Source organism: Coregonus lavaretus (genome assembly GCF_964263955.1).
Source record: "Coregonus lavaretus genome assembly, chromosome: 9".
In the NCBI taxonomy this organism is placed as follows: Eukaryota; Metazoa; Chordata; class Actinopteri; order Salmoniformes; family Salmonidae; genus Coregonus; species Coregonus lavaretus.
In genome coordinates this window covers 40,267,905-40,291,893 of record NC_139996.1, presented here as the reverse complement: position 1 = coordinate 40,291,893, position 23,989 = coordinate 40,267,905, and the positions used below count along the sequence as shown (strand labels likewise).

General features: G+C 42.2%; 1 protein-coding gene across 1 annotated transcript; it reads right to left on the bottom strand.

Moving 5' to 3' along the window:
- Positions 1-2,406: 2,406 nt before the first annotated feature.
- shisal1b (shisa like 1b) lies at positions 2,407-17,919 on the bottom strand (the record flags this gene model as incomplete). Its single annotated transcript, XM_084168582.1, has 4 exons — positions 2,407-2,429; positions 2,697-3,004; positions 15,163-15,376; positions 17,853-17,919. 4 exons carry the CDS (start codon positions 17,917-17,919, stop codon positions 2,407-2,409), a joined length of 612 nt encoding a protein of 203 aa, XP_084024708.1.
- Between the last annotated feature and the right edge of the window lie 6,070 nt (positions 17,920-23,989).

Genomic DNA, 23,989 nt, shown 5'->3' with positions numbered 1-23,989 from the left:
TCTGTTTAGCCAGAACATACAGTACCTGGTTAAGCGGTCCATATTTGTTTAAGCAGATTTTTTTTAAATAAAGGGCATCTATCTATCTATCTATCCACAGAGAGAAAGTAATATCAGATTCCCAGGCCGCCTACACTGAGCCCATAAAAGATCTAAGGCTGTGCACACATACCAGCCTTCTCAAATAGCATTATGGTAAACAGTGTTCCCACACATTCACTTGCCAGGCTGCAATTCCTCCACAAGAGGAAGTAGATGCAGAGAAATTATCTGATACTTCTACTTTAAAAAGTATTGGAGATTGTATTGGAGATGATGCCCCAGTTCTGAGACTCCAACCAACAAACAGAAAGTACACGTCTAATTCTCAGCCATTACCCATCATCCTCCCTGACCCTGGGGATACAGCTCTGTCCCTCGCAACTAAACTCAAGGCCATTGTTTGTGTATTTATGTGAGCAACAAATTCTGGCACCTATTCAGTCACAACTGGTTATAGAGTTTTTAGTGTAAGACAATGACAATGTTATTTTCATCTCATCCCAGAAAAACAGCTTGTGATTGAACAGAGCCTTTGTTCTCTGTCATCTCAATGTTTTTGTCATTTGGAAGAGAACATCATTTTTTATTCATAACTTCGTACATATTATGAAAATATCATACTAATGAATGCTTACAGAAAGCAGACATGTTATGAACTGACTAAGCCAGAGTAAGTCTAAACAACAAAATCAAATAGAAATATATCTCTATTTTCAGAACAAGATCATCGTGAAGTTAACGAACTCAACTCCATCTATACCAACCTTATGGAGTCACAATGCAAAGCACCGACTATCAACCATCCATTACAACAGCATGTATTACCGTCAGGTAGCCTAGGGATGCTCTACTTTTTACCCTTCTATAGGCCTACTTTGTCATTCATTCAGAATGAGCCTCATGATTCCTGCCCCAATTTTGATCCACTTTCAAAGACCCCATGTTTTGTGTGAAGCTGGCCTGTTGCCTGTAGCCCTGGCTGAGGTTGATAAGGCCTCTCAGACTGAATTGACTGCTGTGTCTAAAGTTGTAGTTAAAGGGGTAATGCTGTTAAAAACGTGATGTTCCTGTTTTATTTAAAAAATATATATTTCCACACTATGAGGTTGAAATAACACTCTGAAATTGTGAAAATGATGATAATGCCCTTTTTGTGTAAGAGCTATTTGACCCTTCATCTGGGTATGGGGGTGGGCTCTAGACCATCTTATCAGCCAATCAGGGCTGTGTATGTAAATATCTTCACATTTGTTTCATAACGACCACTCGATCAGACTGAGCATTTCAATGGCTAAAAGAGGCTCAGGAATAAATTATAACAAATATATTTTGGAGTTATTATCATGAAATAAACTCACAAAGGGATTTATTAGACATACAGTGATTATTAAAAAAATATAATTAAAAAGGCTGCATGGGGGCTTTAAGCATATATTCACTGCTAGGACAGATACTGTCTGAGCTCCTCGATCTATCATGTCCGGTTCTAATTAGGCATATATTCATCAATAGGACAAGAGCTATGGACAGGTGTCTCTGTGGACATGTCCCAGTGGTAGTTAGCCATGTATTCACCACTAGAACAGCCCCGGGATCCCATTCCACTGTCGAGCTCCTCTGTCTTTTTCAGAACTCTTGCTCTCATGGTCTGGCACGGCCCACAAACCCATTTGTCATATCTCTGCCCGCATTAAGTTATCATAGACAGTCAGAGAGATGGCTTGGCCCAGAGGACTGGCCTGTGGCTGTCTGTCTGTCTGTCTGTCTGTCTGTCTGTCTGACTGTCTGACTGACTGTCTGGCTGTCTGAGTATAAGCCATCTCCTGTACCTCTAGAGAACATCTGAGACAGAGATCTGTTTTAATAATTTACGTTTTTAGCCAAAGATTTAGGTTATTCTGACGGTGTTTGATCCAGCTGTTCTTTGAATGCTTTGATGATAGATATGTGTGTCAAGGCTTGATGTGTCCCCCAAAGGTACTCTCACTTTCATCCTCTCTCCGAGTGGGGAGAGTGACTGAAGGGGCATGTTGGGCGAGTGTACGGTATCGAGCAGGTCATTGCATGTGTGTGGGGGAAGAAATAGAGAGAGCATATGAGTGCGTGTGAGAAGAGATGGCACATGTGTGTGTGTGTCTGTCTGTCTGTGTGAGTGTGTGTGTGCATGTGTGCATGCGTACGTCTCTATGAGTGTGTGTTTGCGGGAAAGGTTAGAACAGGTGAGTACGTGAGTGTGTGAGGAGGCTCAGTGGTTCAGATTCCTTGTCAGCCTACGCAGCTTATGGGGGAGGAAGGACTGCTGCTGGAGATACCAAATCTCTCCTTATGAAGACATGTTGTTCTGATGGTTTGCTATGGTAACTTTCACTTAGCAACATAGTACAGTTCTACAAGACAGAATGAGGATGAGACAACGTAAGGTGATGAACCCTGAGGGAGAACGTGATAGGCTCCCTCGTGCTTTTGCTGTTCAGAATGAGATCATCAGCAATTTTTTAATCTGCCCCATCTATGACTTCCAGACAAATAATGCAGAAACATTTAGCATTTGAATGTGTTAGTGTCCTGACCCTGACAACTCTATGTCCATACAGTATAATGCACAATGAGTCTGAGTGGACATCCACTGAATGCTGGAGACAAGAGTGACTCACCAGACGGTGGATGTGTGCTAGGGCTCGTGGGGCTCTGGTGCTCTCCTCTGAGGCTGTGTCTGGGGTGCTGGTGACTGAGGGCCATGGGGTGACCCTGGGTCTGTGCCTGGGTCTCACTCTCCTCTCCTGGGGCCGGCCGGTGCCACTGGCTCCTGGCTTTCTTCAGCCAGCGCCCACCCAGACCCCACTTCTCCAGGTACACTCTGCACAGCTCATAGTTCATGGCCGAGTAGTAGAGGAAGTCCAGGGCTAGCAGCACCATGACGAAGAAGCCATAGATCCACACTCCTACCAGGGCTGTGTAGTTACTGTATAGGAGAGATAGGGGAAATAGAGAAAGTGAGAATGGCATAATATATAATTAAATGTATTCACCTTTTGTATTGCATTTTAAGTGCATATTTAAATGTATATTATGTTTAAGAAAGTGTGTTACTGAGATGTAAAGGGGGCTTTCTAATCGCCTATCCATCTTAATAAATCTCTTCAAACTTTGGTCCCAGTTTTTCACCCAAACCCATTTATTAATGTATTTCACACTCCATAAGGATTTATGTGGTCCACATTAGCACCTTCTTGAGATTCACGCTCTGATCCATAAATCACCTGTACGGTAAATGTGTGCAAATTGTTTCCAATTACAGTATACCTCGATAAACAGTGTAATAAATGTAATAAATGTATTGAGGATGTGTCAGATGCTGGTTTATGGAGCAGAGCTGTGCATTAGAGAAATGACTACCCAGGAAGGGGATTGGGTTCAGAACTCAGCATCAGTCAGCTTTAAATGATCTCTCTGACCCTGAGATATAATGAGACAGAGGATAAGATTATTATATTACTGCTTTCAAGTGAGTTTGATAATTTGGAGGGAACACCATTCCTTATTTTGGAGGAGACTAATGAATAATGGGCTTTCCAAACATTTCCTTGGATGGTGTTGTGGATATTTCACAAAACCATTTAGAATTATTATATGGTTGTACTTGCTTTGCAACTGCACTCAAACCCATATGAAAACCTTGTTAACCTTTCCTCACCTCCCCTGTGCCTGTGTGACATATAGCTGACTGTTTGCATAGTTTAGTAGTCTGTGGTGATGTGTACATTTGTCTATTTAAGAGCAGCAGGGCATCCTTCCAGAAGTGTATTTGATTTAACCTTAGAGTAAGCAAACCTAACTGTTTGGACAGCCGTCAGCAACAAATGTTAGACAATGTTAAACAAGCCAAATTGAAAAGGACAATAAATAGCTGAGACTGATCATGACACAGACACAAATAATTTCCTAACAGATACACATAAAGTCATAGTCTGCTAATACCAGTGACTGGTCCAATCACAATCCACAGTACTAGAATAGCCTATTAACACTCATGCCCATAACACTTTAGCCATGATGCTCAGTCCCAGACACAGAGCTATGGCCAGTTTAACCTGATGCCAGTGTTAATATCGCCACTTCAAGTCTGCAGTCCAGAGGGGAGGAGGATGAAATGGCCTCCCATCAGGCCTCCCATCGGCCACTAGATGAAATATCCTGGCCTGCCGAAGAGCCTGTGTAACCGGTCTTAGAGAGCACCCTGCTGACAGGGTATTAGAGGAGAGAGACAGACAGAAAAAGAGAGAAAGAGAGAGTTCTGTGTTTCTGTCTGTCAGTGTCCTCCTACGGAGCTCCTATTCACACTCTGGGATGTCTCTTCTCTCCCTGAGCTCTACTCGATTGCTGCAGACAGAGCTGTTGGCCCCTATAGAGAAAGATTTGTATTCAAGTCAAATCAAATCAAATCAAAATGTATTTGCCACATGCGCCGAATAGAACAGGTGTAGACATTACAGTGAAATGCTTACTTACAAGACCTTAACCAACAATGCATTTTTTAAAGAATAAAATAAAATAAAAAGTGTTAAGTAAAAAAAATTAAAGCAAATAACTCAAGAGCAGCAGTAAAATAAAAGTAACAGTAGGGAGGCTATATACAGGGGGGTACCGGTGCAGAGTCAATGTGCGGGGGCACCGGCTAATCGAGGTAATTGAGGTAATATGTACAAATAGTCCGGGTAGCAATGATTAGCTGTTCAGAAGTCTTATGGCTTGGGGGTAGAAGCTGTTGAGAAGCCTTTTGGACCTAGACTTGGCGCTCCGGTACCGCTTGCCGTGCGGTAGCAGAGAGATCAGTCTATGACTAGGGTGGCTGGAGTCTTTGACAATTTTGAGGGCCTTCCTCTGACACCGCCTGGTATAGAGGTCCTGGATGGCAGGAAGCTTGGCCCACCTACCCTCTGTAGTGCCTTGCGGTCGGAGGCCGAGCAGTTGCCATACCAGGCGGTGATGCAACCAGTCAGGATGCTCTCGATGGTGCAGCTGTAGAACTTTTTGAGGATCTGAGGACCCATGCCAAATCTTTTCAGTCTCCTGAGGGGGAATAAGCTTTGTCGTGCCCTCTTCACGACTGTCTTGGTGTGTTTGGACTATCTATATTAGTGTATCTACTTATATTAGTGTAGTGTAGTGTGTTGTAGGATATTATATATAGTATGCATTGCTTGAAGCTCAATGTTAAATTCAAATCGCCCTACCATCATATGTAAACCAAATCTCTACCGTCAAATCAACTTGATTGGAGGTACACAACACCCTCCCCGCCTCTCGTCATGATCTGTTACCGAGAACCACTATACCGGATTTTTGACCGTGTCATTAGCATTAGGGTCGTTAGGCCATTTTTTGCCCAAACCTCGCTCAAATTCTAGACGTCGGATTAATATAATAATAATATAATATAATATGCCATTTAGCAGACGCTTTTATCCAAAGCGACTTACAGTCATGCGTGCATACATTTTTGTGTATGGGTGGTCCCGGGGATCGAACCCACTACCTTGGCGTTACAAGCGCCGTGCTCTACCAGCTGAGCTACAGAGGACCACTAAAACGAGGCTACATCACCCATAAAGTGACCATTAGACTTAGATCCATTTGGACTGAATAAGTTTGTAGGTGCATCCGTTTTTTATTAAATTCACAATTTACTGCTCTCACGTGCACATTTCTGGCCAATATAAACCAACGATGTGCTACAAATGATAACATATTTTCAGCCGAATCGCAGAGTTCGAAAACCGGGTGCAACTTGGTTGTTACGCAACAGAAACCGCTAGCTAGTAGAAGGCTAGCAACTGTAGTTAGCTAATTTACACCAGTTGGATGAGAAGCAAAAGGTAGGTAGCTAGCTATTGAAGGTTTCATATGGCTGAAGTAACGTGTAAACTGCTGACTTGGACACTTGCGTGTAATCAGAGCACAAACAAATAAACTAGCGAATGTCCTTTTTATTTATATTTTTATTTTATTTTATTTCACCTTTATTTCACCAGGTAAGCCAGTTGAGAACAAGTTCTCATTTACAACTGCGACCTGGCCAAGATAAAGCAAAGCAGTGCGATAAAAACAACAAACAACAGAGTTACATATGGAATCAACAAAACGTACAGTCAATAACACAATAGAAAATCTATATACAGTGTGTGCAAATGTAGTAAGTTATGGAGGTAAGGCAATAAATAGGCCATAGTGCAAAATAATTACAATTTAGTATTAACACTGGAGTGATAGATGTGCAGAAGATGATGTGCAAATAGAGATACTGGGGTGCAAATGAGCAAAATAAAGAACAATGTAAATAACAATATGGGGATGAGGTAGTTGGGTGGTCTAATTTCAGATGGGCTGTGTACAGGTGCAGTGATCGGTAAGCTGCTCTGACAACTGATGCTTAAAGATAGTGAGGGAGATAAGTGTCTCCAGCTTCAGAGATTTTTGCAGTTCATTCCAGTCATTTGCAGCAGAGAACTGGAAGGAATGGCGGCCAAAGGAGGTGTTGGCTTTGGGGATGACCAGTGAGATATACCTGCTGGAACGCATACTACGGGTGGGTATTGCTATGGTGACCAATGAGCTAAGATAAGGCGGGGATTTGCCTAGAAGAGATTTATAGATGACCTGGCCAGTGGGTTTGGCAACGAATATGTAGTGAGGGCCAGCCAACGAGAGCGTACAGGTCACAATGGTGGGTAGTATATGGGGCTTTGGTGACAAAACGGATGGCACTGTGATAGACTACATCCAATTTGCTGAGTAGAGTGTTGGAAGCTATTTTGTAAATTACATCGCCGAAGTCAAGGATCGGTAGGATAGTCAGTTTTACGAGGGCATGTTTAGCAGCATGAGTGAAGGAGGCTTTGTTGCGAAATAGGAAGCCGATTCTAGATTTAACTTTGGATTGGAGATGCTTAATGAGAGTCTGGAAGGAGAGTTTACAGTCTAACCAGACACCTAGGTATTTGTAGTTGTCCACATATTCTAAGTCAGACCCGCCGAGAGTAGTGATTCTAGTCGGGCGGATGGGTGCAAGCAGCGTTCGATTGAAGAGCATGCGTTTAGATTTACTAGCGTTTAAGAGCAGTTGGAGGCCACGGAAGGAGTGTTGTATGGCATTGAAGCTTGTTTGGAGGTTTGTTAACACAGTGTCCAATGAAGGGCCAGATGTATACAAAATGGTGTCGTCTGCGTAGAGCTGGATCTGAGAGTCACCAGCAGCAAGAGCGACATCATTGAAATACACAGAGAATAGAGTCGGCCCAAGAATTGAACCCTGTGGCACCCCCATAGAGACTGCCAGAGGTCCAGACAACAGGCCCTCCGATTTGACAAATTGAACTCTATCTGAGAAGTAGTTGGTGAACCAGGCGAGGCAGTCATTTGAGAAACCAAGGCTATTTAGTCTGCCAATAAGAATGCGGTGATTGACAGTCAAAAGCCTTGGCCCGGTCGATAAAGACGGCTGCACAGTACTGTCTTTTATCGATCGCGGTTATTATATCGTTTAGGACCTTGAGCGTGGCTGAGGTGCACCCATGACCAGCTCGGAAACCAGATTGCATAGTGGAGAAGGTATGGTGGGATTCGAAATGGTCGGTGATCTGTTTGTTAACTTGGCTTTCAAATACTTTCGAAGGGCAGGGCAGGATGGATATAGGTCTGTAACAGTTTGGATCTAGAGTGTCACCCCCTTTGAAGAGGGGGATGATCGCGGCAGCTTTCCAATCTCTGGGGATCTCAGATGATACGAAATAGAGGTTGAACAGGCTAGTAATAGGGGTTGCGACAATTCCGGCTGCTAATTTTAGAAAGAAAGGGTCCAGATTTTCTATCCCAGCTGATTTGTAGGGGTCCAGATTTTGCAGCTCTTTCAGGACATCAGCTATCTGAATTTCGGTGAAGGAGAAGCGGGGGGGAGGGGGCATGGGCAAGTTGCAGCGGAGGGTGCAGAGCTGGTGGCCGGGGTAGGCGTAGCCAGGTGGAAAGCATGGCCAGCCGTAGCAAAATGCTTATAGAAATTCTCGATTATCGTAGATTCATCGGTGGTGACAGTGTTTCCTAGCCTCAGTGCAGTGGGTAGCTGGGAGGAGGTGCTCTTATTCTCCATGGACTTTACAGTGTCCCAAAACTTTTTGGAGTTAGTGCTACAGGATGCACATTTCTGTTTGAAAAAGCTTCCTGACTTCCCTGAAAAGTTTCATATCGCGGGGGCTGTTCGATGCTAATGCAGTATGCCACAGGATGTTTTTGTGCTGGTCAAGGGCAGTCAAGTCTGGCCTAGACTTCTATTATAGCCAGTTAGATACACCAAACTTTGGGAACTTTAGAAAAACTGCCACGCTGCTAATTTATAATACATGCACACACCAGAACATTCAGTTAGAAGATCCAGTGCTAATTCTATCCCTTACCTTACGCATTAATTCAGTACGCTCCCTCCTCTGTCAATGCAATTTTCTTCTTGTCATTATAATCCAAATTTGCACTGATTGATCAACACAGTGTCAAGTTACTTTTCAATGTGTTCCCGAAAACCTGAAGTCGCCATTTACAAGTAAAAAGTAGCAGGGGTGCGGGTTGCACACAAAGCATCCAGGTAAAACAACATCATAATGTTGTGCACAGTCAAAAGAAAATGGCATGCTTGGTAATTTGGTTAGCTATGTGATAAAATGAAACGGTTTTCAATACATCAACTGTTTTAGACTTTTTTTAACCTCTAATAGTCTAAGCCGTTGGGAGGTGGGGTTTTACTAAGCTAACATATGGAATTGTTTTAAGATGGTCATACCATGGATCATTTAGCTATTTGATTTAGAATTTGATTTAGAAATTTTAGGACCCCTTTAGGTATCAACATTATTTTTGTATTATTTGATAAAATATTGAATTTGGCCTTTACTACTATAGCCTATAGAAACACATTGAATGACACATTCATAAATGGCAAAAAAATTATAATAAGGAATAAGATTTGGAAGTGTCTGTCCCATAGCTACGGGAAGTAGGGGTGCTGAGGGTGCTGGAGCAATTAAAAACATTGAAAAACATATTTTTTCAGAAAAGTAGTGCACTGGTCCTTTACTAGTATTAGGTGACTGAAATATATGTCTGTAGCGCCTGCAAAAATTAAGAAATGTATCTTGCAGGATTCAATTGTTGGAATTGTAAGAGTTGTTGCCCTGTCCCTTTCTCTGTGATTGTCATTCTAATGAAATCCAGAAAGAACGAAACCCTGTCCTCAAACATTTACATCAAATGGTGCAAAGTTATGGTCAAAGACACAAAACATCCACATCAAATAAAATATTTTTCTTGATCAAATAACATGCAAAACAGACACTTTTTGTGCAGTATTAATTTACCATCCTTACAAACCACTTAATGTAAATGTACATTACTGTATGGTACATAGGCTGGTCGTCTAGGTTTGTACCTGTAGACAATCACCATGAAGAAAAACAATGCACAATACAGTAATTGAGTACATTGAGATATCAAGTGGTTTGTGATGATGTGATGTGATGATCTGGCTCAGTTGATAGAGCATGGCACTTGCAATGCTAGGGTTGTGGGTTCGATTCCCACGGGGGACCAGTACGAGAAAGTATGAAAAATGTATGCACTCACTAACTGTAAGTCGCTCTGGATAAGAGCTTCTGCTAAATGACTAAAATGTAAATGTGTAAGTTGCTCTAGATAAGTGTCTACTAAAATGGAAAAGGAATGAATAGACCATTTCAGTTTTCAAATAGAAATAAGTTGCATTTGCAATGTACTTCAAGAAATTGGAAAACATATATCAAGCAAGTATTTTTATATTCCACAAGTATTATCAGATTAACTGTTTTGTACAGATAATTATCAGACTCAAGTCACAAAGGCTGGTAAACACTCAAATACATTTAGTTTTAAAAAAATCACAAAAGTAGTGCACTGGGCCTTTACTAGTCCTGTATTAGCCTATATGGACACCTTCAGCGGTTGCATTTCTTTTGTCTGCAAAATCGCAGCAACCCCACTCCCAAACTACTTCCCGCTGCTATGGTCTGTCCTATATCTAGGAGATATAAGAAAGCTCAGGATATATATATATATATATTTTTTACACATATTTAACACCTTATTTTTGTTGGCACAAAACGACCTCCATACTTCCATTCATTTGTATGGGTTACCTTCAGATGAGTCCCATGACACTTGTGGGGGTCAAAGAGCAAAACGTTTCATCTTTCCATAGAGTGGTCATATTATTTTGTAGGCCAAACCGTTCGTACACTACAGACGTTTTTGTGAGAAGACTGATTTTCGGGATGTCTCATTGTTTGACAAACACAGCTGTAGCTTGGTCACCTTCCACCGCAGATGCGGAAGGCCGACATAGGCAGATGCTTTTTTTTATTATGTTACTTAGATTGAAGCAAGAGTGCGTCAATAGACTCTTAAGGACCAAGCAAGAGAAATAAACGTTGAATCAGTACTGAGTGAATGAACAAAAACATTTAGGAACAAACAGGTGCTGTCATCACCAGACTGTCCATTTAGATAGAGTTTCTAGTTGACGTATCTATAACACCGTAACCTTTAGCGTCACCGCCCTGGGATTTCAAGGTCCTGGATTTGCCTACCAGAGGGGATATTTTGACCATTCTCTTTCGTGTATCTGTAATTTGATACCCCCCTCCCTTTCCCGACATACACACCGGTGCACACACGCATGCACGGTGTGTGCTTATTTTCCTTTATTAGGTCTCTCTCCATTGGGTTCGTTGGGCATCGTTGAGTGTCAAGGGACAGGGAGTGTGGCGTGCACTAGTACTAGTGCGCGGAGGAGAGAACAGTGGAGAGACCATCTCTCAAGGAAGACGTCGTTGCCCTCATCCGTCAGATGCACGCCATCCCTACCGTACAAATGTACGCGATAAATAGCAGAAATGGTAACGTTTCTTCTTTTCAGGCGCCACTTTCTGTGATTTGAGAAGCTAAGAAATGTGTCAAGCTGGCCCACGTGGAGCTGACAAACAATTTATGCGGATTGATATGCACACAGTACATCAAACACTGTCAGTAGCACTTATGTATGTTCTGTTCCAAATCTGTGAGTACTCCCAACTGTTTTCATATTTATACTGCCATTTATAAATCTGGGAATGTGTGCTCTTTTACTGGAGTTGGACAGCCGTGTATATCATTACTAAGAACATTTGTAGCTAAAGGATTTAGAGCACCTATCCAATGTCAGATTTGTAAATATGTATTCTTGAAAGTGTTTTGTACTTGTCTAATTTGTCACAGTTTTTGTATCAGAAGTTAACTAAATTACTATTGACGAGCCACAGGATTATGCAGGCTGTTTTGTTCAAGCCCAGTGCTACCTCACCTGATTCTATTACTCAGCTGTTCATCAAGACCAGCTGTTCATCGAGACCTTGAATAGTAGAATCAGTTGTAGTAGAACTGGGCTTGAACAAGAAAGCCTGCATAACCCTGTAGATCTTCAAGAGCAATTGTGGCCATCCCTAAATTGTATGTACAAAGTTTACTATATCTGAATGTTCGTTTGATTGTAAATGGTATATTTTGTAATAACTCACAATTGTTTACAGGTAATGTAGTACTAGGCCTTTCTTCAGTATTCTTTAAAGTACATATTCATGTAAATAGTTATTGGGTACATGTTGATTATTTTGTGTATTTTCCAGGAGCTTTATCTATTGTCTTTTAAAAGAGATCAGGGATTTTTTCCCCAGTATACTCCATATTGGCTTACAGTGGGGAAAAAAGTATTTAGTCAGCCACCAATTGTGCAAGTTCTCCCACTTAAAAAGATGAGAGAGGCCTGTAATTTTCATCATAGGTACACGTCAACTATGACAGACAAATTGAGAATTTTTTTTCCAGAAAATCACATTGTAGGATTTTTAATGAATTTATTTACAAATTTTGGTGGAAAATAAGTATTTGGTCACCTACAAACAAGCAAGATTTCTGGCTCTCACAGACCTGTAACTTCTTCTTTAAGAGGCTCCTCTGTCTGTCCTCCACTCATTACCTGTATTAATGGCACCTGTTTGAACTTGTTATCAGTATAAAAGACACCTGTCCACAACCTCAAACAGTCACACTCCAAACTCCACTATGGCCAAGACCAAAGAGCTGTCAAAGGACACCAGAAACAAAATTGTAGACCTGCACCAGGCTGGGAAGACTGAATCTGCAATAGGTAAGCAGCTTGGTTTGAAGAAATCAACTGTGGGAGCAATTATTAGGAAATGGAAGACATACAAGACCACTGATAATCTCCCTCGATCTGGGGCTCCACGCAAGATCTCACCCTGTGGGGTCAAAATGATCACAAGAACGGTGAGCAAAAATCCCAGAACCACACGGGGGGACCTAGTGAATGACCTGCAGAGAGCTGGGACCAAAGTAACAAAGCCTACCATCAGTAACACACTACGCCGCCAGGGACTCAAATCCTTCAGTGCCAGACGTGTCCCCCTGCTTAAGCCAGTACATGTCCAGGCCCGTCTGAAGTTTGCTAGAGTGCATTTGGATGATCCAGAAGAGGATTGGGAGAATGTCATATGGTCAGATGAAACCAAAATATAACTTTTTGGTAAAAACTCAACTCGTCGTGTTTGGAGGACAAAGAATGCTGAGTTGCATCCAAAGAACACCATACCTACTGTGAAGCATGGGGGTGGAAACATCATGCTTTGGGGCTGTTTTTCTGCAAAGGGACCAGGATGACTGATCTGTGTAAAGGAAAGAATGAATGGGGCCATGTATCGTGAGATTTTGAGTGAAAACCTCCTTCCATCAGCAAGGTCATTGAAGATGAAACGTGGCTGGGTCTTTCAGCATGACAATGATCCCAAACACACCGCCCGGGCAACGAAGGAGTGGCTTCGTAAGAAGCATTTCAAGGTCCTGGAGTGGCCTAGCCAGTCTCCAGATCTCAACCCCATAGAAAATCTTTGGAGGGAGTTGAAAGTCCGTGTTGCCCAGCGACAGCCCCAAAACATCACTGCTCTAGAGGAGATCTGCATGGAGGAATGGGCCAAAATACCAGCAACAGTGTGTGAAAACCTTGTGAAGACTTACAGAAAACGTCTGACCTGTGTCATTGCCAACAAAGGGTATATAACAAAGTATTGAGAAACGTTTGTTATTGAACAAATACTTATTTTCCACCATAATTTGCAAATAAATTCATAAAAAATCCTACAATGTGATTTTCTGGATTTTTTTTCTCATTTTGTCTGTCATAATTGACGTGTACCTATGATGAAAATTACAGGCCTCTCTCATCTTTTTAAGTGGGAGAACTTGCACAATTGGTGGCTGACTAAATACTTTTTTTCCCCATTGTAAATGGGTTTCTGGTTTTTCACTGCCCTCTGGAAAATCAGCTCTTAATATTAAATAAAAATGAATAACTACATTATTCCTGTCGCCATTTGTCATTATTGTGTACTTTTACTTTACTTTTATTGCTGTGTTTTACTGTATTATAATGTTGTATGATCACCATCCAGTGTAAAAACCATGGAAATGGTCTGAAGCAGAAAAAGAAAGGAAATTCACATGAGCACCACAATGTGTACTCCACTCTAACAATGTTTTCCAGCACACAGCTTTGACCTACTACAGTAGCTATTTTGGTATTTTGTACTTCCAACAATGTGTAGGCAGGTTGATTCAAACCTTCTCAAACAGCCTAATTCATACTCTTCAGAGGGATAATGGACTTTACAGTGTCCTGCTATTAAAATGATGTGTATATTTATACATACATTAGGCTGTATGTATCTTTAGATATAGGCCTATTGTAAATATGTATTATTGAAGCATCATTTTTATTGCTAAAATAAATACAAAAACACACAAACATTTAAGCTACATAGTCATTTGACAGAGGTAATGAACTGTCCAGCACAGTAATTGATAAAGCAGGACCATGTTTAAAAAACAAGTGGTTCTGAGCTTATGTTAATATTACACAGGTAAGCTAACGGTTACAGAAATCAGGAATGCAGACAGGCTCTATAGACCTCTATACAGTATTTATATGAGTGACTGTTGAACACACCGCCTCCTGTTTTTATATTGGGTACCTACTGACCAAAAAATATATTTATTTTTCAATGAATGTTTTGTTAAAATAAAGGTTTAAGGAAATACAAGCAGGCACCACATTACTACAAGACAAAACAGCTCACTCAATCAAGCCTGATGCTATTGTAAGTATAAAAGCAAAGCTTGCTTTCATTTAATAATAAAAAAAAGCTTGACAAGGTAGCTGAATGGGGTAATGTCTTAGTGTGAGGTAGTGCAATACATTACCTTGCATGCAGTACAAATCACATTATTGTGGGAGCACCTCCTCTAACAGTATGAAGGTTTGAATCCTAAGCAACCTGCTTACAAACTGTTGGAAGTACAATAGACCAACATAACTACTATAGTAGGCCAAAGCTGTGCGCTAGAAAACATTGGTAAAAGTACGCATTGTGGTGCTCATATGAATTTTATTTTTGGCGTCTGACCAATGCCTACTTCTCACTTAAAACATTGTTTTTTGTTTTTAATAGTATAGTATAGTATAGTATAGTATAAGACAATACACTCAGATACTATATTTATCTCTGCTGAGAGATGGTATCCCCCGCAGCCCACTCACACACACAGTAACAAAGCTTCAGCTCTTTTACTTTGGTTGTGATTATCTCTGTACTATAGGAGTAGATCAATGTCAATGTGCCCTTTGAGCACCAGGCAAATGGTGTCAATTAGTGGGATATTGTCGAGGGGGCCAACAGCTTATCAATCACTAATATTTAAAGGCCAGGGCTTTTTTCTCTGCAGAAAAGTCTTGGAAATGTCCAAATCTTGAGTATGAAATTGTTGTTTCCTTGCAAATCAACTTTTACATGTTTTTTAGGTATTCACTCAAGTTAGTGTCAGTACCATTTTATAATAACATTAAACTGTATAATAGAACCACAATAATTAGCTTACTAACAGATAAGAAACAGTACTACTCCATATATTCACTGCCAAAACCTGAATATGACTCACTTGTGTGCAAAGCCATCTGTGGTGGTAGTCAGGTTGACCTGCATGACTGTCTGGAACTCAGTCTCATTGCAGCAGTACTTGAAGGCTGTGTTGTTGTGGTGACAGCAGAACATGTAGGTCTTGTTGTCAGAAAGGCGAGGGCAGTGGAAACCAAAGTGATAGCGCCCCTTGTGGTCGGAGTATGGTTCACACACTCTGAAATGAGCTGATAGAGCTGTGGTGAAAAGAGAGAAAAACAGTTGGAGGATGAAGGTACTGTAGGTCTTCTTGGCAAGCAATATTTTCTAGAATTGCTTTACAAATCTGATAAATGGATTATAGTGATTGAGTCCATCGTGATTCAGCTTGCCTGTTTTGGACTTGCCCATTAATGAAACTGTTCTGGGAAAATGTCAGAACGGAGCTGGAGGGCATGTTCATATATCCTATAAGAATGGACCCATAGCTATTTGTACTGGGTGTTGTCGGGAACAGGCCCTCACTTACCTTTGCACAGCTCAATAAATCTTTTTGCGACAGTCAAATTAATAAAGACATGTAAGGAAAATAATAATGTTAATGAATTTAATCGAGAGAAATAATGAAGTAATGAAAATGAAGAGCAGAGAACTGAAAGGGGATGTATCATTCCTATTGGTTTTCTACCTTTTTGTTTTGTTTTGTTTTTGGTTATGTTATGTTTTATGTTACCTTGTTTCATTTTGGGAATTCAAATATATGTACATGTCTACAATTTGTTTATGATGTTGACCTGAAACAAGGAAAATTATATAATAATACTAATAAAATATATATCTAAGATGATTCAGCTTGTTGTGATTTCTATTACGTTGCAAATTATGCAAAACCAAGTAGAAATCAACAGACATTTACTAATATCTGTGGAAGGATTTAGTCATTCATATTGAATCTGGCAACCAGAGAGGGCTTTCTCTTTGATGGGAGTCATGGAAAAATCATTTGGTAGCCTGGACTCATTGTAGATGATCACCAATTACCTATCTGTCAGAGCAACAGAGCAGAGATAATGTGTAGATTTACAGGGCTCATCACAGTTGTCTCATATGTCACTGTGGACCAAAACAAAACAACTTGTTAGACAAACACCATCAAAACCAATCAGGTCTGGCAATTTGGCATCCTTTCGCATTTTATTACCGTTAATAACATGAGGTAAAAACGTCCTCCATAGCATAGCTGGGGATAGATGCCCTTCTAGCAATAGGGAATGAGTGTTGCCTGTAGTAGCAATGGCAGAGGAGCACAACTGGAACAAGGTGATGTCTTTGTATTAAGACTATGAGCTGTTCCTCTCAACGATGGAGCCAAGACAATTGTACTGCTAAGAGGGAAAATAATGTTCCCTCTGGGATTTAGTTAGAGGGGGAAGGGGAGGGAGGGGGTTGTTATATATTTCTGCCACTGATGGTAAAAGTATGTAGGCCAGGCAGGGACATATTGGCCATTTGAAAGAGGAGAACACTCTCAGGTCTAATGAGCTTGGTACAGGGCCGGCTGAATGATTGGCTAACTGGCTGGCTGATTGGCTAAATAGCTTGAATTGGCTTCCCTCTGACTCTCTCTAATTGTCAGGCTTCTACGTCCATGCTGAACAGCGAAGTAGAATGAGGAGTGAGGAAGCTTGAGGTTTAATAGAATGCTGAGACTCTCTCACTCAGACAGGTGCACGCTGGTACACATTCATAACAGTACATTTTCATTGGTCTCATTATATTACCCTTCCTTATCTGTTAACTTATCTCTCACAACTAGACGTAGGTCACTCAAGTTTCTGAAATATCACTTTTGCCAGCACTCAAATCAGAAATGCACTTCTCATTCACAAAAAAACTATATGTTTATGTACATTTTCTAAAAACAAATCAAAACTATATCAAAATCCTTGTTATGTAAGATGATTACAGAGGGAGACATATATAAATTAAATCAGTCACTCATAAAGGTGACATATCAATCATAAACTTTCATAAAAGTCACATATAAATCCCAAATGGACATTTAAAAGACAGCTTAATTTATGCCAAAATCCTGGCATCAAAATCAATTTCAGGTATTCTGATCCTATAGCTGAACTCATAAACCACGGGATATAAAGGAGGGGTCAGCGGTTATAAAGAGGGTGAATTGGCAATAAGGAAGCAGAGCACCTCAGCATTGGAAGTGGACCATAAAGTCCTCTAATGATGCAAGACTTAAAGGGTTAGGAAGAGGAGAAGCAGGCCAGGGGGAAGGCAGTCTGAGCCTTCTTAGAGGGAAAACAGCTGGATCTGGTCAGGGCTCTGTCGTAAACGTTGCCATGTTGTTAATTACATTAACACCTTTCACATTTTAGGATACTACAGTAAACAGTATGGCTCTTATGTTCTGTTTACAACCTCAACCTGTGAGCTGAAAGACTAAAAACCTAGATAAAGTTCTCTGCATACTATTAAAGCCCAGGTTGTTTATAATGTGCATTACAGTTACCGAAATACCGTTTCACAAATGCAGATTAGTTACAGTAATCAACATTGATGTTGTACCATGCAGAATACTGTTCCTGAGACAGTTAGACACCAGTTTCGCTTGCCAGACTCACAGGTGACTGTGGGAAGAGACTATATACTTTAACACACACACACACACACACACACACACCATAGCAAAAAGGTGTTTAAAACCGCACTGACCTGCAGTGGACAGCAGGAGGAAGATGACTGTCAGGACATTCAAGGACTGCCGGCTGGTGACAGTCATCTTCGGGTCCTCATAAAGAACAGGCGCCAGAGGGGGAGATTCTCGCTGCAGGGCTACTTTAGCTGAACCTCCTGGACATTCTTTGCTCTCTGCCACCACCAATCACATGGTTGCTGTTGTCCAACTGGCCACCTGGATAGAGAAAGAAAACCAATCAATCAATTAATTAGATTAAATTAAATTATTATGATTATTATGTATAAAAGCCTATTGTGGAAAAAGTACATCAACAGCTGTCAAAAAAGGGCTACAGTAACTAAGGAGAGGATAGAAGCTTTTGATCAAATAACATAAATCTAGCGAAAGGTTATTTGCTCTTTTTTCTACTCCTCTAATAGTTCACAGAAAGTGCTCTCTCTGTTAGAAGAGGACCCTGTTAGGCTACAGAGCTGTTCGAGATAAGCCTGTTGGTGATGATGCATCGCACCAGTTCATGTATTGCACCAGTTCACAGGTATGATAGAGTGGTGCGATGCTAATGGCAGCCTCCACAGGCCTCGCTGGGACACTCAGAATTGAAGAAGAGAGATTTTCAATTCTGAGTGTCCCCGCGAGGCCTGTGGAGGCTGCCATTAGCATCGCACCACTCTATCATACCCGTCCGACATCCATACACTGTGGCTAAATTAGATAAATGGCTTAGGAGAAACTGTTTTACCTTAGTGAGGATTGAAGACTGTTACTTTCTGCTCTTGGACAAGTTTTTGCCTCTTGTTCATGCTTAAATGAAGGATGAAGTGCAATTGATCACTGTGTTCCTGTTGATTTTATGTTAATCTGAGATTGCCAAATGTAAAATGTATGCTAATTTGAGTTAATTGTAGATTACTTTGTCATCAAACACTCTGAATAAGCATGAAGAGTTTTAGATTGTGCAAAGTTAGTGTGACAATATCCTCCTGCTCACCTGAGCTAGGAAACACTTATCTAGCAGTGTACATCTGTGTTAATGCTAGGAGGATCCTACATCTCCCAGGGGGAAGAGGAGAAAGCCTAGTGAGGCTGCTTCCTGCTTTATAATATTGACTTGGGTTCAAGAGACAGAATATCTGGATGTCTGTCTGCTCAGCCTGGTCTCACAGACTAGGTGTAACATAGTAAACGAAATCCGACTCTCAAATTAGTATGGTATGTTACGTTTGGTATGGTTACATAAGACAGAAGGTTACTTAAGGATAAAACGAAAGGAGGGTGGTTGATCGGGGTGGATGGGTAGGTGTATATCGCGGACGTCTAGCAATCCAATGGTTGCGTGTTCAAATCTCATCACGGACAACTTTAGAATTTTAGCTAATTAGCAACTTTGCAACTACTTCTTACTTTTTACCTACTTTGCAACTATTTAGCATGTTAGCTAAAACTTCCCCTAACCGTAACCTTAACCCATGAACCTAAGTCCTAACCCTAACCTTAACCCCTAGCCTAGCTAGCCACCTAGCCACTTAGCTAACGTTAGCAACAACTAATTGGAATACGTAACATATACATATTGCACATTCGTAACATATTGTAAGAATTGCAATTAGTAGCATATCATACTAATTGTAATTCGTATCATACAAAATGGATGATGGACATCCACAAATTAATACATTCCATACCAAATGTAACATATCATACTAATTTCAGAGTCCTGGATTTGCTTTACTATGTTACATCTACCCCTGAGTCCAGGTTGGTCTGCTGAGATTGTTGGTCTCTGCCACTCTGATTTCTGTTACTCTACTCATACCTCGTCCTGTTTGGTGCAGTATATATAGCCCTGTATGTCCCTGACAAGAAAGGTGAAATGGGTGTTGCTGGAACAAAACAAAACCCAGATGGCCATCACAGTGCAATACAGAGAAAATACTGTATGTGCCCTATACAGTGCATTCAGAAGGTATTCGGACCCCTTTATATTTTTCAGATTTTGTTACGTTACAGCCTCATTCTAAAATTGATTTAATTGTTTTTTCCCCCTCATCATACTACACACAATACCCCATAATGACAAAGCAAAAACTGGTTTTCATCATTTTTGCTAATTTATTAAAAATAAATAACTGTAACAAGATGTGGAACAAGTCAAGGGGTCTGAATACTTTTCGAATGCACTGTAACAGGCTGTTTCTGTTTTGGTCTTTACATGTTTTTGTTTTTTTTACATCAGGCTGTTCCTCCTCCTCAGAGGGCCATTCAGAGAGACTCTCTAGCTTGTTAGAGCAGCCTTTCCTTTCCTTTGCCTTCTAGAGAGAGAGAGAGAGAGAGAGAGAGAGAGAGAGAGAGAGAGAGAGAGAGAGAGAGAGAGAGAGAGAGAGAGAGAGAGAGAGAGAGAGAGAGAGAGAGAGAGAGAGAGAGAGAGAGATGAAATTATCATGTTCTGTCAGACGACAACATGTACCTCATGAACAGGGATTCCCATCCTCTGAAAGATCCCCCTTCCTCCTCCTCAGGGTGTCTTTCACTTTGGTGTCTTTCGTTTTGGTTTTACATGGATTCTGCATTTTTTCATATTGTCATGTGGAATCCCCCCCTTTGTCTCTTCTACTGTCCTATTTGACTACATGGTGCAAACAGATATGGTATTTTTATCCCCCAGTGTTGTATTTCTTATCAACAAAGAATCACATGTGGATAAAGGAGGTTTACATAAAGAGCTTAATGTAAGTGAAGAAGTGTCACGCCCTGGCTCTAGGGACTCTTTTATGTTGAGCCAGGGTGTGTAGAGTGTATGTTTTGTGCTCTTTGTTTTCCATTCTAGTATTGTATTTCTATGTTGGCCAGTGTGGTTCTCAATCAGAGGCAACGAGTGTCAGCTGTTGCTGGTTGTCTCTGATTGGGAACCACATTTAGACAGGCTGTTTTCCCACAGTGGTTGTGGGATCTGGTTCCTAGTAGGTTGTGTTTGAGCTAAGGACGTCACGTTATCGTTTTGTTCGTGTTATCTTTCAGATTAAATAAATATGTTTGCATTCAACGCTGCGCATTGGTCCTCTGTTCCCGACGATCGTGACAGAAGATCCCACCAAAACTGGACCAAGCAGCGTGTCCAGGAGCCATCACCAGGGGAATCGCTAGCGGATCTCCGTGGCAACTTCGACTGGGTCAAGCCTAGTGAAGAGCAGAGAGGGTGGACTTGGGAACAGTGGAGGAAGAGTCTCGACTGGGTCAAGCCAAATGAAGAGCAGAGTGGTTGGACTTTGGAGCAGTGGAGGAAGAGTCTGGCGAGAGATAGGGAGGCTTGGTCCACGGGGAGGAGAGACACCCAGAATTATTTTAGGGTGGGGCTCACGCCGTTGACGACGGGGCAGCAGGAGGCCGCGATGGAGCGGTCCAGCGAGTTTGTAGAGGAGGCCGCCAGGTTAAGGGGGCCACTGGTCACAGAGGAGAGGGAGAGTGTAGAGGCACGGCGAGAGGTACTGGGGTGTGTTACCAGTCCGGTCCGGCCCGTTCCTGATCCCTGCGTAGGGCCAGTGGTGTGTGTCCCCAGTACGGTCCGGCCTGTTCCTGTTCCTCGCATCGAGCCTGTGGTGCGTGTCGTCAGCCCGGCCCGGCCTGTTCCTGCTCCCCGCACCGAGCCTATGGTGTGCGTCGCCAGCCCGGCCCGGCCTGTTCCTGCTCCCCGCACCAAGCCTATGGTGCGCGTCGCCAGCCCGGTCCGGCCCGTTCCTGCTCCCCGCACCAAGCTTATGGTGCGCGTCGCCGGCCCGGCCTGTTCCTGCTCCCCGCACCAAGCCTATGGTGCGCGTCGCCAGCCCGGCCCGGCCTGTTCCTGCTCTCCGCACCAAGCCTATGGTGCGCGTCGCCAGCCCGGTCCGGCCCGTTCCTGCTCCCCGCACCAAGCCTATGGTGCGCGTCGCCAGCCCGGCCCGGCCCCTTCCTGCTCCCCACACCAAGCCAGTGGTGTGCGTCGTCAGTCCGGCACAGCCCGTGCCTGTTCCACCGGTGCCTGGTCCGGTACCGGTCAGCTGCTCCACGCCGGAGCTAGAGCAATCCGCTCCACCAGTGTTCAGTCCAGCTCCGGCTAGCAGGGCCAGACCGGACCAGGGGTACTTTGGGGGGTTAGAGAGGGAGTGGGGATCATGCCTGGAGCCGGATCCGCCGCCAAGGCGGAGTGCCCACCCGGTCCCTCCCCTGTGGTGTTTGGTTGGCGCGGTCGGAGTCCGTGCCTTTGGGGGGGGGTACTGTCACGCCCTGGCTCTAGGGACTCTTTTATGTTGAGCCAGGGTGTGTAGAGTGTATGTTTTGTGCTCTTTGTTTTCCATTCTAGTATTGTATTTCTATGTTGGCCAGTGTGGTTCTCAATCAGAGGCAACGAGTGTCAGCTGTTGCTGGTTGTCTCTGATTGGGAATCACATTTAGACAGGCTGTTTTCCCACAGTGGTTGTGGGATCTGGTTCCTAGTAGGTTGTGTTTGAGCTAAGGACGTCACGTTATCGTTTTGTTCGTGTTATCTTTCAGATTAAATAAATATGTTTGCATTCAACGCTGCGCATTGGTCCTCTGTTCCCGACGATCGTGACAAGAAGAACCCCTCTCCCCGATACACACACAAACACACGCACGGGTGCACACGCACATGCATACACACACACGCACATTCGCACCCACACACACATGCACATGCAAGAAAAAGAAAGGCACACATACACACACACATACAAGCAAGAAACACAATTCACTGTACTTGTGCATGTGACGTAAATTTTTTTTGACTTGACACACACACACACACACACACAAACACAAACACACACAAACACACACACACACACACAAACACACACACAAAGTTGAGAAGAGATTGACTGCATCACTATGGGTCTTTGTGCGAGGTGTTGATGTCCTGAAGGTATCGAACTGTCTGTTCAAGCAGTTGACACACAGTTCGGACACTCATCGGTATCACACAAGACATGCAGCCAGAGGTCTCTTCACAGTCCCCAGGTCCAGAACAGAGGCTGGAAAACACACAGTATTAAATAGAGCCATGACTAAATGGAACTCTCTGCCACCCAGGTAACTCAAGCTAGCAATAAAACCAGATTTAAAAAACAGATAAAAGAACACCTTAAGGCACGACGGGGACTGTGAAGAGAACACAGACATTTAAGGCATTTTGTATTCTGTTATGTATGTGATATGTGGTTGGGATATGACTGTGATATGTGGTTGTCTCGCCTGACTATCTTATGATGAATGCACTAGCTGTGGGTCGCTCTGGATGGGAGCTTCGGCTGAATGGTTAAATTGTAATGTAAATGTAGTGCTATGTATATTTATGTATATTATGTATTTTATTTGTTGTGTTGTTTCCTATTTGGACCCTAGGAAGAGTAGCCGCTGCCGAGGCAGCAGCTAATTGGGGATCCTAATAAATGCACACACACACACACACACAAACACACACACACACACACACACACACATACACACACACATCCACAAACACACACACACACACATAGAGATTGAAAACTCTGGAGCTGAACACACATACTGCACATACATGTTACAGATAGAGATGCAGTTTGGAGGCTGTTTGCATCATGTTGAACACAGGCCTGAGATGTAACGCAAACTAACACAATATTCTAGCTATTCTGTCTAAACAACAACTGAATACATATGATTTAAATGTTAGCATCATTTGCTGAGGAGCAGCACAAATTAAGGACCAGCACACCATGATCAATCTATAAACCTATTACAGTATTATGCAATTGCTATTTGTTCTGAGCTGGCCAGATAATCAAACAGAAGCAGCAACTATGAAGTCTAGATTACTACCAGGCAGGAGACCCAGATCTGTCAGCTGGCTGATAAGAAAAAACAACTACATTCTTGAGCTGTTAGCAAATTACAAAGAGATAGTGAGAGAGAAAGAGACACTCTTTAGTGTTTTTTTTTTTTTTTACATCGTCTTGTTTTTGATAAAAATGTATTTTTTGTTTGCTCTTGAGTATTGTTAATCTCATAAGTGAAAATATTTTTGGGGGCTAGAAAGAATATTGCCTTCTGCATAGAGACTTCTATTTGATTTGTTGTTGATTAGCGGTTCAATTGTTAGGCTACGTCCTAGGCAATA